At 44.7% G+C, this 15477-nt stretch overlaps 1 protein-coding gene across 8 annotated transcripts in view; it reads right to left on the bottom strand.

Moving 5' to 3' along the window:
- Positions 1 to 15477, bottom strand: part of TBCE (tubulin folding cofactor E) — a 359490-nt gene that overhangs the window by 75685 nt on the left and 268328 nt on the right. For 5 of the 8 annotated variants that reach the window (XR_011321965.1, XM_069769489.1, XM_069769491.1 and 2 more), the window contains 2 exons: positions 12688 to 12840; positions 11165 to 11318 (listed from right to left, as the gene is read on the bottom strand). Coding sequence is in view for 4 of the 8 variants with exons in the window: in XM_069769489.1 (XP_069625590.1) it covers positions 11165 to 11318; positions 12688 to 12840 (307 nt within the window). In the remaining 4 variants the exon portion in view is untranslated. Of the gene's footprint in view, positions 1 to 6526; positions 6889 to 11164; positions 11319 to 12687; positions 12841 to 15477 lie in introns of all 8 variants that reach the window. The other 3 variants (XR_011321966.1, XR_011321967.1, XR_011321968.1) reach the window with 1 other exon arrangement.

The raw sequence follows: 15477 nt of genomic DNA, 5'->3' as shown, positions 1-15477 counted from the left end.
CCCGGTTGAACCTTCTTTTGTTGAAGGGACAACGGTATGGATTGAACAGGTTGGGAAACTTTTTCTTATCATCTCCTGCTTTCTCCAGGAGTTCATCCAGGGTAGGCCCAAATAAATACTCGCCTTTACAAGGGATAGCGCAGAGCTTCGCTTTTGCCTGCATATCCCCCGGCCAGCATTTCAGCCATAGGGCTCTCCTTGCAGCATTAGAAAGTCCTGCTGCTCTAGCTGCCAACTTTACGGAGTCAATTGAGGCGTCTGATAAAAAAGCCGCCCCCTCCTGGATTACAGGTAATGCTGAGAGAATGGAATCTCTAGAGGCCCCTTGTTTTAATTGGGTCTCCAACTGGTCCAGCCAGACCATCATTGACCTTGCCGTGCAGGTTGAAGCTACCGCAGGTCTTAAGGAGCCAGCTGCCATCTCCCAGGTTCCCTTCAGGAAGGTATCCACTTTCCTATCCAGGGGGTCTTTAAGTGTTCCCATATCTTCAAATGGGAGAGAAGATCGTTTAGCTACCTTGGCAATTGCTGCATCCAGCTTTGGTGCTTTCTCCCAGTTACCTACTGCTGGGTCATCAAAAGGGTATCGACGTTTTTGCGCAGGTGGTAAGGAGCCTTTTCTCTCCGGTTTTCTCCACTCCCTATTAATAAGATCTTGTATTTTCTCATTTAAAGGAAACACTCTGCGCTTCTTTTGCTCCAATCCACTGAACATCATTTGTTCTTTGGATAGTTGAGGCTTGGGTTCCGATATACCCATTGTGCCTCTGACCGCCTTTACCTTTCTAGGGGTAGGCAAAACCGAGCAGCGTCTTCTTCCGAAGAGGAGGATGATGCTGCTGAATTGTCTGATTCTTCGGACTTGTCCTTTTCCATAGACGAATCAGATGCCCACTCAGTTCTCTGCCTAGAACCTCCTGACTGTGAAAGGTTTTTAAAGGACTCTTTAACCTCCATTCTAATCATCTCCTTGAGACTGGCCGTAATAGAGGAGGATTCTTCGGCTACCTACGGGGATAAGGTAGACTAGAGTGTAAGATCTACATGCTATACCCCCTCCCCTCCTTCCAGAACCTCACCGTCTGCTGGATACAGGGGTCACATAGTTTTTTAGGGTGTGAGTCAGGCAAGGGAACCCCGCAGATGGCACATTCCCTATGCTTCGCCTTACTGACGTTTTTCCTTCCCTACATAAAAACACATGAGGGGAGACTAGTCACTAAGTGAACTTTCTCGAAGATCACTTACCAGTGGCTCCTCACACCCAGAAATACCGAAGCACGAGGGGGATCCTTTTTGGCTGACCCTCCAGACCCCTGTCTGGAGGAGCTTCTGCGGCCCGAACCATCGCTCCTCTTTTCATGTTCCTTCTCCTTGGGTTTCTGGGATGCTTGTTCCAGCAGCACAACCTGCTGATCCTGATCTGAATCCATTTTCAGTAAATTGGAGCCAGAACCCGGGAACATGCTGCTGGAGCCGCCTTATAAAGCCCCTCCTTCGGTCAGCGCATCCTGCCCAGCTTGCTTGTTTAATTTTCCTGCCCTCCCGCAGCTGTGGGGAATCAATCGTCACTCCGGAGGGATTGCGGCATGATCTCCGGTGGGCGCCGCCATCTTGGAGCCCCCGCGCATGCGCAGGAGCTCACCGATCCGGAAGACGTCGCCGGCTCCGCCCCCCGACGTCACGACAGCTTTCAGCGCTTCCTGTCAGCGCTGCAGCCCTCGTGGAACGCCGAGGCCGGCCAGCTACGATCCGATCGGCGCCCCCTAGATGCCGCCGCGCCCCCCCCTGTCCAGAGAGACCCACAGCCCACGGGAAGGGCGACTTACCAGACGCTGGCCCCGGAGACCGGACACCCCCTGGCGACCGCTCCTCGCTGCCTAGTCACCGCCGTGCCGCCCTGCCAGGGCCACCGTGACTACATCAGGTACCCGCACCGGCCGAAGTGGGAGACCCCCTCGCCACCAGAATCGGTCCGGCCGGCCTGGACTCCTGTAGATTCTATAGGCATCCAGTCCCTTCAGGAACAGGAAACCAACTGATGCATGGGGAGCGGTGCCGCCCTTTTGTATCTGTAGGTTTCCTGTTCCTTAAGGGCGGATCCCCTCTCTCGTGTGCTGTCATGGGAGTCCGAATAAATACAATTATATATATAATATGGGCTGAAAGTGCACACTCCCAGCTGCAATATGATAGTTTCCACATCCAAATCAGAGAAAGGGTTTAGGAATCATAGCTCTGTAATGCATAGCGTCCTCTTTTTCAAGGGACCAAAAGTAATTGGACAATGGACTCTAAGGGCTGCAATTAACTCTGAAGGCGTCTCCCTCGTTAACCTATAATCAATGAAGTAGTTAAAAGGTCAGGGGTGGATTCCAGGTGTGTGGTTTTGCATTTGGAAGCTGTTGCTGTGAGCAGACAACATGCGGTCAAAGGAACTCTCAATTGAGGTGAAGCAGAACATCCTGAGGCTGAAAAAAAAGAAAAAATCCATCAGAGAGATAGCAGACATGCTTGGAGTAGCAAAATCAACAGTTGGGTACATTCTGAGAAAAAAGGAATTGACTGGTGAGCGTGGGAACTCAAAAAGGCCTGGGCGTCCACGGATGACAACAGTGGTGGATGATCGCCGCATACTTAATTTGGTGAAGAAGAACCCGTTCACAACATCAACTGAAGTCCAGAACACTCTCAGTGAAGTAGGTGTATCTGTCTCTAAGTCAACAGTAAAGAGAAGACTCCATGACAGTAAATACAAAGGGTTCACATCTAGATGCAAACCATTCATCAATACCAAAAATAGACAGGCCAGAGTTAAATTTGCAGAAAAACACCTCAAGAAGCCAGCTCAGTTCTGGAAAAGTATTCTATGGACAGATGAGACAAAGATCAACCTGTACCAGAATGATGGGAAGAAAAAAGTTTGGAGAAGAAAGGGAACGGCACATGATCCAAGGCACACCACATCCTCTGTAAAACATGGTGGAGGCAACGTGATGGCATGGGCATGCATGGCTTTCAATGGCACTGGGTCACTTGTGTTTATTGATGACATAAGAGCAGACAAGAGTAGCCGGATGAATTCTGAAGTGTACCGGGATATACTTTCAGCCCAGATTCAGCCAAATGCTGCAAAGTTGATTGGACGGCGCTTCATAGTACAGATGGACAATGACCCCAAGCATACAGCCAAAGCTACCCAGGAGTTCATGAGTGCCAAAAAGTGGAACATTCTGCAATGGCCAAGTCAATCTCCAGATCTAAACCCAATTGAGCATGCATTTCACTTGCTCAAATCCAGACTTAAGACGGAAAGACCCACAAACAAGCAAGACCTGAAGGCTGCGGCTGTAAAGGCCTGGCAAAGCATTAAGAAGGAGGAAACCCAGCGTTTGGTGATGTCTATGGGTTCCAGACTTAAGGCAGTGATTGCCTCCAAAGGATTTGCAACAAAATATTGAAAATAAAAATATTTTGTTTGGGTTATGTTTATTTGTCCAATTACTTTTGACCTCCTAAAATGTGGAGTGTTTGTAAAGAAATTCCTACATTTTCTATCAGATATTTTTGTTCAACCCTTCAAATTAAACGTTACAATCTGCACTTGAATTCTGTTGTAGAGGTTTCATTTCAAATCCAATGTGGTGGCATGCAGAGCCCAACTCGCGAAAATTGTGTCACTGTCCAAATATTTCTGGCCCTAACTGTATATATTATATACCCATATGTTGTGTCGGCCCAGTGTTAGGGTTTAGGGTTTAACCTATGACAGTTCTGTCCCTCTTTTTTGTATGGTCCAGTATCCCTTTTACTATTTTGACATGTTGTTTTTATAAGAATTATATTCTAATAAAATTGTTGTTTCTCTACAAGTACCATGGTCAAGGTCATTTTCATTTATTTGGTATGATCAGACCCTACGTTATATAGTATTTAGTATGGTACATCATTTCCCAAAGGGGAAATATGTTTATGATTGAGCAATCTACTGTGAATAAATTATACACTATGCAGTAAGTGGGAAAAAAAAGTTTTCAACAAAAACATACTGAATAACATTTGTGCAGTCTATGAATTTGTTCTGAGAAATGGTATCGCCTCATCAGATCCTCCTTCATAGAATACTTCAAATCTGACTTAATTATTTTAAAGCAAAGAGAGCAAAATCTCTACACTAAATTGGGTTGGTGGCAGAGCAGTAACCACATGGGCAACATCTCTAACAATTTCAGGGTATAAAGGATTTGCCTCGTGCAGTCAGTTTTGATGAACAATTGAACTCTTCTACTTCTTTGAGAGCAAGTGAAAAATTTTGCTGAAATATGGTCAGTTTTCTATGGGAGTAGAATCTTTTTCCCCGTAGCAACGCTTTGCCTGGTCTATATCGTCCAAATACTTTTCGAAATTAAACTCTTCATCTGATGAGAATGAAGAAACAGAAGCGGCAGGACCAGAGTCCTTTTGCTCTTGGCAGTCCTGTAGCCCACTCATCCTAACTGCTACCTCAATCAGAGATTCTTTTCCTTTAGTAAGCTGTTGATCATCCAGCAAAATACGATGATTCGGGTCCACATAAACAGCTGCCAGAAGAATTGTATTTTCTAATAGCAGTGTCTCTCTCCATTTCATTGAAGCAGCAATGCCATCTGCGATTAAACCTCCTCTTTGGGACAGGCAAAACAACAAGTTCTTCCACTCCTTCATAAAAATGCCAGGAGTTAAGGCTATGTGCCCACGTTGCGGATTTGTGTGCGGATTTCTCTGCACTGTTTTTGCAAAATCTGCTTGTAAAACGCACTGCGTTTTACCTGCGGATTTACCGCGGATTTCCTGCGGTTTGTGTGCGGATTCCACCTGCGGTTTGTGTGCGGATTCCACCTGTGGTTTTACATCTGCAGATTCCTATTGAGGAGCAGGTGTAAAACGCTGCGGAATCCGCGGTTATAGGATGTTTCGTCCCCAGCAGTTCGCCCCCGGGTACATCCTGTTCATGACGCCAAGTTGAGTTGCCCGCCAGGGCAGTGGGTTACTCGGTACCGAGTCCGGTACTTGAAGGGGACATCACAGTGGCTGCGACCCGGTCTTTGGCACTGGGTGTCCAAGTAAAGGGAAAGGTCTTTAAAGGGAGTTTAAGAAAAAAAGTTTGTTCGTGACGCCACCTGTGTTATTCGGTCAGTAGGGACCGACGCTGCTTAAAGGGGTCCCCTGGGGTGATATAATGGCAGCTGGGTGGTATAATTTCCCACAGGTGAAGTAAATGTACCCGGGGGCGAACTGTTTGGGGCGAACTGCTGGGGGCGAAACATCTAAATCCCGGAATCCGCACAAAGAATTGACATGATGTGGAAAATACAATGCAGCGTTTCCGCTCAGTATTTTCCGCACCATGGGCACTGCAGATTTGGCTTTCCATAAGTTTACATGGTACTGTAAAAAGCATGGAAAACAGCTGCGAATCCGCAGCGCATCCGCAGCCAAATCCGCATCGTGTGCACATAGCCTAAGTTCTCAGCTTGTAACTTTTTAGTCACTGTAAATGGGAAATGAAGCATTGCCTTCAATTCAGCCACCTGTGTCCATTGACCTTCATGTAGTGTTACCTGAGGGTTGGCCATATATACAAGGAAGGGTTTCAGCTCAAGCAAGCACTCAATCATTAAATAGGTGCTGCCCCACCGAGTGGCTTGATCCACAATTGCCCCTTTTCCAGCACATCTCTTCAAGAGGGAATTAATTTTAGGGGTTCTGGCAGCAATAGCCAATTTCCTCACTTTGCTAATCAGAGGTCCAGCATGCCTCTCTTGCAGACTCTCTCTTATTGCCAGCTGCAGAGTGTGTACAACACAGCGTATGTGATGAATAGGAAAGAGGTGTGAAGCAGCTTCAACAAGATCATCTAATTGTAAAGAATCATTCTGCTGTTCTTCTGTAGTAGTATCTGTTTGTTCCTCTGTTATGGGAACAGGATTATGGCCTTCCATCTTAAACATACTGAATTTGAAATGTTCTTCTAGCTGTTCACCTTCATTATTCTCATTCATCAGTTTAATTGTACTTATGTTTGAAGCATTGTCAGTTACAATAGCAAGAACCTGTTCTTTTTTTTAGTTCAAAATCTTGCAGAACTTTTTCCACTAAGGTCTGGAGAAACTGGCTGTTGTGAGTATCTTTAATATCTTTTACTACCAGTGTCTTGGTAACAATTTTTTGTTGTCACAAACATATCAAATGTTGATAGCAAAATAGTTCACTTTGTGACGTGTGCAGGCATCCATTTGAAGAAACACAAAGCTTCTCTCGAGAGTCTTTTTAAGATCTTCCTTTTGGTTAAGGGCTTCTTCAATCACTAGTTTTCTAATACTTTCCCTTTTGCAGAGAAATCAAGTTTGCAGGCCATTTCTCTATTAAGAGCTATAAAAGCTGGTCGTGCAAATAATGATAATGGTACACTGTCCTTCACAACAAGCTCGATGAGCTGTCTTTTAAACACATCTGCTGTCATTGTTACAATAACTTTGTCACTTACAAAATATCTTGTAACTGATGCTTGAGACTCTCTTTCCTCCTCATTTGCATGGCGGGAAGTGCTGATCTCTAGTTTCTTGGTGCTGCTGTGGTATTTTTCAATCACAGCTTTGTAAACTTCTGGGTGGCAGCGTGGTAAATGTCTTTTTAGATTGAAAGCTGTTGAAGGAGCATTTTTACCACTGCCTGAGTATGAACTGATTTTGGCATCACAGCATTTGTTTTCATCTGGGTCACTTATACACTGACACAAAATGTTTTTTTATCTTGAGTCACTGTGAAATGCTCAAATACAGCTGACTTCATAAGATGTTTCTTAGACATTTTGTAATTATGTAAATTTGCTCTCAAAATAATTTTGTCCTGTAAACAAAAAGTAAGGTGTATTGTAATTCTTGCAACAATAGGGAATCATGCACAATCTTTGCATAAATCAATAGGACAGATGAGTATCAAGTTTGAAAAATATGTTATATAGCTTTACTCTGGACTTTCAATGTCAGGCTTATCTTGGGGTACAGCTCACTAAATGCTTCACATCATATTTCTTTACAGTCTATGAAGAGGGGAGGAGGGAGGGAGCATGTTTGTGCTGAATCATATTCCAGAACACACACACACGTCTACATCGATCCTGTTACTGTATTTCCGAATTTGAGATGTTAGAAAAAACAGTCTTCTCCTTATATACACTATACATAATAATGTAAGTCATCAGAGCATCTAAGTCCTCCAAACAGGAGCTGAGAGGAAAAACAAACTAAAACATCAAGCATACAGACACAACATATACAGGACTATTGATTAATACACAGTTTATTGAAAGTTTAGATATGTTTTAAGAAGTAGTTACCAACTTATCTTCCTTAATCCGGCTTTCCTGTTCACTTCTGAGATGAATGTACTGTAAGCTTTCCTTCCCTGTGTGTTTGTTATTACTTCCCCTTATCTGTAGAGGAGGAGCTTCACTATCATGAACATAAACTGCAGCACAGATTCGTCCCATTTACGGCCCTCGATAACCTTTTATCAGGCCCCCGAGCAGATTCTCAGGGACTGCATTCTTGGGCAAGGAGATGTATTTTGATTGCCACAAGCTCATTAATTTCTTCTTGCTCTGTTAGCAATGTACAATGCAGTTTTCACTACTAAACACTGAAGGGCATGCAATGAAAAATTACATCCTGAAACCAGTGCCAGAGTCAGAATGTACTTTGTGGGTGGAGTTTGTATGGCACCCGAAGGGTGGTATAAATATTCAAATGGCCCTTGGCAGAAAAACGACTCCCCACCCCTGATCTACTACTTCTTTCTACATTTACAATATCAGAAGTAATACTGTATTTTTTGGATTATAAAAGACACAATTTTTCCAAAAATAATTTGGGAGTAAAATGGGGTTGCGTCATATAATCTGAAGGTAGCTTACCAAAGGGAGGTGGAGGCTGCGGAGGAGCAGAGTCACAGGAGTCCCTGCTTCAAGAGGTCGACGGTGGCAGGAGTGGGGATGATGTTGCTCTCACTCCTACTGCCGCTGGCCTCATTAGGCAGCGACCCTGTCTCCTGTGACCCCGCTCTTGTGCCACAACTCCCCCCCTCCAGTAAGCTACCATTAATACGGACTATAAAACGTACTACAAATTTATTTAAAAGATTTTTCTTTCCTATTTTGCACCCCAAAATTTGGGGTGCAAAATACGGTAATTGCTGTCACTCCAGAAAAACTGTAAAAATGCTTAACTTTATTTTACATTTTTGCATGTTTTTTTTAAATAAGTTAAACTTGTTCATACATTACACAGTTCTCTCAGTCCACCTCACAAAATTACAGGCTAAGAGGAGAGATGAGGAGCTATGTAAGCACAGCCAGATTTTCTGTATGACGTGGCTACAAAATGGTCTATGTATGTATTATTTATTTATTTATTTATATAGCACCATTAATTCCATGGTGCTGTACATGAGAAAGGGTTTAGATTCAAAGTTATAGATATCGTTTACAGTAAACAAGTTTACAGTGACAGACTGGTACAGAGGGGAGAGGACCCTGTCCTTGCGGACTTACATTCTAGAATTCAAACCATCAATGACCGCCATGGTCATTAAAGGGTTAAAAGGTATCTTACACTAGGGTTGTTCCTATATACTGGTTCCCTTCATTTAATATTAGATGTACCGTATATACTCGAGTATAAGCCGACCCGAGTATAAGCCGACCCCCCTAATTTTGCCACAAAAAACTGGGAAAACTTATTGACTCGAGTATAAGCCTAGGGTGGAAATGCAGCATTTACCGGTGAATTTCAAAAATAAAAATAGATCATTATTTCCCCATAGCTGTGCCATATAGTGCTCTACACCATTCATATTTCCCCATAGCTGTGCCCCATATAGTGCTCTGCACCGTTCACTGTGCCCCCTAGCTGTGCCTTATACGGTGCTCTGCACCGTTCACTGTGCCCCCTAGCTGTGCCTTATACGGTGCTCTGCACCGTTCACTGTGCCCCCTAGCTGTGCCTTATACGGTGCTCCGCACCGTTCATTGTGCCCCCTAGCTGTGCCTTATACGGTGCTCTGCACCGTTCACTGTGCCCCCTAGCTGTGCCTTATACGGTGCCCTGCACCGTTCATTGTGCCCCCTAGCTGTGCCTTATACGGTGCTCTGCACCGTTCACTGTGCCCCCTAGCTGTGCCTTATACGGTGCTCTGCACCGTTCACTGTGCCCCCTAGCTGTGCCTTATACGGTGCTCTGCACCGTTCACTGTGCCCCCTAGCTGTGCCATATACGGTGCTCTGCACCGTTCATTGTGCCCCCTAGCTGTGCCTTATACGGTGCTCTGCACCGTTCACTGTGCCCCCTAGCTGTGCCTTATACGGTGCTCCGCACCGTTCATTGTGCCCCCTAGCTGTGCCTTATACGGTGCTCCGCACCGTTCATTGTGCCCCCTAGCTGTGCCTTATACGGTGCTCTGCACCGTTCATTGTGCCCCCTAGCTGTGCCTTATACGGTGCTCCGCACCGTTCATTGTGCCCCCTAGCTGTGCCATATACGGTGCTCCGCACCATTCATTGTGCCCCCTAGCTGTGCCTTATACGGTGCTCCGCACCGTTCACTGTGCCCCCTAGCTGTGCCTTATACGGTGCTCTGCACTGTTCATTGTGCCCCCTAGCTGTGCCTTATACGGTGCTCTGCACCGTTCATTGTGCCCCCTAGCTGTGCCTTATACGGTGCTCCGCACCGTTCATTGTGCCCCCTAGCTGTGCCTTATACGGTGCTCTGCACCGTTCACTGTGCCCCATAGATGCTCCACATTAAACTGTGCTGCCGCTGCTACTGCTGCAATAAAAAAAAAAAAAACACATACTCACCTCCCTTGATTGCAGCTCCCAGCGTCTCGTTCCGGCGCCTCCATCTTCCCGGCGTCTCTGCTCTGACTGATCAGGCAGAGGGCGCCGCGCACACTATATGCGTCATCGCGCCCTCTGCCTGATCAGTCAGAGAGCGCAGACGCCGGGAAGATGGAGGCGCCGGCCGGGAAGATGGATCGGCGCCCGGCGGCTGGAACGAGGACAGGTGAATATAACATACTCACCTAGTCCTGGCGATCCTCGCGCTGTCCCCTCCTGTCTTCGGCGCTGCAGCTTCTTTCTCTATCAGCGGTCACCGGCACCACTGATTAGAGAAATGAATAAGCGGCTCCGCCCCTATGGGAGGTGGAGCCGCTTATTCATTTCTGTAATGAGCGGTCCCACGTGACCGCTGAAGAGAGGAAGAAGCTGCAGCGCCGAAGCCCGTGGGACGGCAGGGACAGCGCGAGGATCGCTGGGACTAGGTAAGTATACCTCAGCGCCCTCACCCCCTCACCCGCCGACCCCACCGCTACCGTGACTCGAGTATAAGCCGAGGGGGGCACTTTCAGCCCTAAAATTTGGGCTGAAAATCTCGGCTTATACTCGAGTATATACGGTAAGTTTAAATAAGAAAATGGGTGTGTGTCAAAGAGAAACAACATTTTTGGTGTAGACTGAAAAAAAGAAAGAAAAAAAAAACGTTTGAAGGCTTTATACTAAAAGGTAAAATGTTACTCTAGGAATGTCCAAAATAGAAAAAAGCAAAGCCGCACAGCTGTTACCAGATCAGAGACTGACTGCGGTCCGTCCAAGTATGTAAACAGGAGCCTGATGTCCAGGTAGAGGTGCTCGTATGAAAAAAGTGTGCAATCAAGAAATGTACAGAGCAATACGGCAACACTCACCGGTCCAGGTGTGGTTCAAATCCTTTATTGAAGCATTAAAACAAAGCAGTCTTGTTCACGGCTCGGGATGGTGAAACAGGGAAGGAGGTGAGCAGGATGTGACGACGGCCGTTTCACGCCTACGTTAGCGCTTCCACGGGTCTCATAGGCGTGAAACGGCCGATATTAATGATTCAATAAAGGATTTGAACCACACCTGGACCGGTGAGTGTTGCCGTATTGCTCTGTACATTTCTAAAATGTTACTCTAGGCATCAAAGCAAATCAAATGGTTCTTAAGCAGCACAACCAACTGCTATGGTTATTTTGTGCCCACGCATTTCCTTTCTATTATTTCAAGATATAAAGAAAACTATGAAAGGGATGCAAGAGCATTTCTTACTCTCTATAAGTTCAATGTATCGAGGGTGTTCTGTCAGAAACTCCATGGATGGATTATTATGATTAGGGTTCCGATTTCCACCAGATTTTAGCCATTCGATTCCAAACATTTTTCTGTAGTCGAGTTCAGCTCCTTTTCTTTCCTGTGGAAGAATCTGTGTAGACAGCACATGTGTAATATCAAGAAAATTACATAACTACTCCAAGATATTAGAATTTGCAATGAGTATTTTGTACCTTATGTATCACACAGATATTTATTCTAAGAATATGGTATGTAAAACACATTATAGTAGTGCTCTTGGTTGGTCCCTCGGCTCATCAGACGCTGCCGAGGGAGAAAAGAGAAAGTGGAGGAGGGAGATGGGGCAGGCGCAGGGCATGTACCAGCAACACAGGAGGTGGCGGACAGACGGAAGAGGGGGATGACTGATGGCTGGGAGGCAGCTGAAACAGGGGGAGACAGACCATACCTCTGGGACTTAATACAGGTATGGGGTGCAATTTATAAAAGTCAATATTTCAGTGTTACTAGGCATCAGAAACATGAGCCACCTTCACAGAATGCAGCCTTAGTGCTGCTGAAGGTGGCCCTTTTACTTAAAAATGCTCTGGGGGGGTGACAAGTTCCCTTTAACACAGCAGCATAGTGTGGTCAGAGACTCAGGCCTCTCTATCATCAAGAACACCCCGGGACAGAGCAAGTTAGGGTTCCAGTTTGAGGCCCCTCTCTTTTACTTCAGAGTGCCACACATTGATACTTTACAATTAAAATACCAGTATCCTTTTTTAAATCCATAGTCTCCTTTCAGAACTCATTTACATGGGCAGACAAGCTGGCTAGAATCAAGCATTCAGTCTTGCATTGACCCAAAAACCAAGGAGTGATAGATTTCCAGGTTTGTCCTTACACCTTTCCTGGCCTCGAACCTATCAAAGTTGCTATGGATAAAACCTTTCCTAACTAGTTGCTTTGAGGCAACATCTCAACACCTCTTGTTCTGTGAACCCTCTGTCCTAGGCCCACCATCTTCCCCAGTCGACACCCACTTACAATCCTGGGAAAAACGTATTTTCTTACTAACCTAGACAACCCGGTTTATAGAGCATGCACGCCCAGCAAGGACAGTTATATTATCTATATGGACCACATAGTTTTCCCGCCTTATGTTTTTTTTCTCTCATGCTTTCACTTTTTTCTGTTTTTATATTTTTTTGCTTTTCATTATTATCATTTTTCAAAACTAAAAGGTATTATAAGGAATAAAGCTTTAAGCCAGCAATTAATTTATTTCTTCTGAGATCCATCAATTGTATTGCTCATTTCTAAACAATGTAATTTGTTTTTTTGGCCACTTACAACTTGTTTTTTTTTTCATAATGAGGCCTTACTACTGTTCCAATTTGCTGCTTCTTGTTAAAAAAGTTAAACAAAGTCTTCATGAAATAAAATTATGTGCTCTTATTTAGACCCAAGCAAAGATCTGTGATATGATTTGTTAAAGTGCCATAATAAATACCTACCTCAGTCCTGTTTAAAAATGTTAGACTTGATATCTTTGCAATTATAAGTTGTCTGATGGTTTCAGGGTTTTTATCAGAGTCCATTACAGGGTTATTCTGACAATTTACAGACTGTAAACTGCTCAATTTATTCAACTCATTGATAAAAGACCACTGCAAAAGAAATGACAGGACATATTTAGCAGCACATAGTTATCTGTAATTGCAGGAAAGAAGGAGAAATCAATATAATACTAAAATATATCAAACACCAACTTATAGAATATGTACAATACTCCAAACTGATACCTGCATTCTACATCTTGTCCAGTCAGATAGAATAAGAGATGGATGACTAAATGAATCAAAAACTTTTTTAAAAATTCCTGCAGTTCTTAAAGAATCAGGATTTTTTTGTTGTTGTGCTTTATTTTTTCCCCCCGTTGTTCAGAGAGCCATATTTTTTAAAATTTTTCTAAATGGCCATATAAGGACTTGTTTTTTCGTAAGAAGAGTAAATTTTGAATGACTCCATTCATTTTACCATATAATGTACTTAAACATGTGGAAAACAAATGCCATGTGCGCTTAACTGTAAAAAAAAAAAAAAAAGCCCAGAGTTCTGCCATTTTTTGGAGATTTTGTTTTTATGACGTTCATAATGACCTAGCAAGATTTTGCAAATCATTACAATAATGTTGATGCCAATACTTATCAGATTTTTTTGTTATTTAAAAGGAACCTGACCTGACATCTAATGCATGCTGCCTGAAACACAGACAGCATGCATCAGACACTGGCTGTATGATTTCAGCCAGGTACATTAGAAGCTGCATGACAGACTAGTGGGAAAGGTGGGTCCCTGGCAGCTTCCCCACACGCACCCTTCAGCCACAGGCCTCTCCTTGTGTGTATCTATAGGCAGAGATCTGGTAGCAGGCGGAAAATGTCGACCCCTTGCTCTCTGGCGACTTTTAAAATACTTTCCACTGAATTGGAGCAGCGTTTAACAGTCAAAACAAAGGGGGCTGAAATCAGAGCCAATGTCTGATACATGCTGCCTGTGGTTTAGGCAGCCTGTTCAGCTGTCAGATTCCCCTCAAGAGGTAAAAAACAAAGTCTTGAATTTGTGAGAAAAAAAAAAAAAAGAAACATTGCTTGTGTTGCAAATTACGGAGAGTCGCAACTTTTTTTATTTTTCTGTCATGAACTGAATGAGGACTTGTTATTAGGCACACTTAGCTTTTTGTTGATACCATTTTGATCACTTTTTATCGTATTTGGTGGTAGTTTGATGACCAAAGAAAAGCAATTCTGGTGTTTTGACTTTTTTTCCTCACTTTTCCTCACACACTTTTTGAGATACAGTAATACTAAATATGTGTTTTTTATACATCTGTAATTTAAAAGCGCTTCTCGCTAAATTAGAATATCATTAAAAAGTTAATTTATTTCAATTCTTCAATGCAAAAAGTGAAACTCATTAGGCCCCTTTCACACATCAGTTTTTTGCAGTCAGTCAAAATCAGTCGAATTGTTCCGTCGTTCACCGGATCTGTCAAAAATAGTTTGTACGGTGGTCGGAGACGACGGACAAAGTAACTTTTTTGTGTACATCGAAAAATCGGACAGCGACGGATCTGTTGCCGTCTGTCATTTGCTCGAATGGAAGCCTATGGGCGCCAGATCCGTCAAATGACGGAATCCGGCAATGGATTCTGTTTTTTTAAACTGAGCATGCTCTGATACAATTAGCCAGCCCGCAATTAGGAAAGGTATATAAATCCTGCCAGGTAGGGCTTCACTCATACATGTACCAGCAAGCAAGCCAGCGGGAGTCCAGCCAGCGGATGTCCAGCCAGTGGAAGTCCAGCCAGCGAAAATCCAGCCAGCAGAAGCCAGGCCTGCCAGCGACACAGCCAGGTCTACCAGCAACCCAGCCAGGCCTACCATCGACCCAGCCAGGCCTACCAACGACCCAGCCTGGCCTACCAGCGACCCAGCCAGGCCTGCCAGCGACACAGCCAGGCCTGCCAGCCACACAGCCAGGCAAGCCAGCCACACAGCCAGGCAAGCCAGCGACCCAGCCAGGCCTACCAGCAACCCAGGCAGGCCTGCCAGCCACACAGCCAAGCCAGCCAGCAACCCAGCCATGCCCACCAGCGACCCAGCCAGGCCTGCCAGCCACACAGCCAGGCCACCGAGCCACACAGCCAGGCCTACCAGCCACAGAGCCAGGCAAGCCAGCGACACAGCCAGGCCTACCAGCCACAGAGCCAGGCCAGCCAGCGACACAGCCAGGCCTGTCTTCTTCTGGGAGCCCTCCCTCACATTGTCAGCGAACTGAGGAAAATATATATATTTCTTTTTGGGATGAACATTTTTTGTACACATAACCTAATATGCATTAAGTCTTGTTTAACAGGAAGCTGCAGCATCAGAGGTACTTCCAGAAGGAGACGGACTGGGTGGAGAAAGACCTGGAGTGGGTTCACATTTTGTAAATTTCTTACATGCATCACAGAAACAGACCATCACAGTACACACAACACATAAGCCTACATCCAAGCACATAATTTTTTTTTTTTTTTTTTTTTTTTTAGTCTTCCGATTCTGGGGCTCAACGTAGAGGTCCTCAAAACGCCTCCCAGAGTTGTCGGCGTGATGAGCGTCGAGGAGGTTGGCAGAGAGTAAGTACCTTTTATATTTTTTGGTTTTTGTATTTTTCAACTTCATGTGGATGATTTGAGTGTAATATTTTTGTTTGTCTTTTTAACAGGCTTCACAGTGTGCTCCCGATTTAAGGTTAAG

Source organism: Ranitomeya imitator, chromosome 5 (genome assembly GCF_032444005.1).
Source record: "Ranitomeya imitator isolate aRanImi1 chromosome 5, aRanImi1.pri, whole genome shotgun sequence".
Taxonomy (NCBI): Eukaryota; Metazoa; Chordata; class Amphibia; order Anura; family Dendrobatidae; genus Ranitomeya; species Ranitomeya imitator.
The sequence above is the reverse complement of the archived record's forward strand: the minus strand, read 5'-3'. Positions and strand labels throughout refer to the sequence as shown.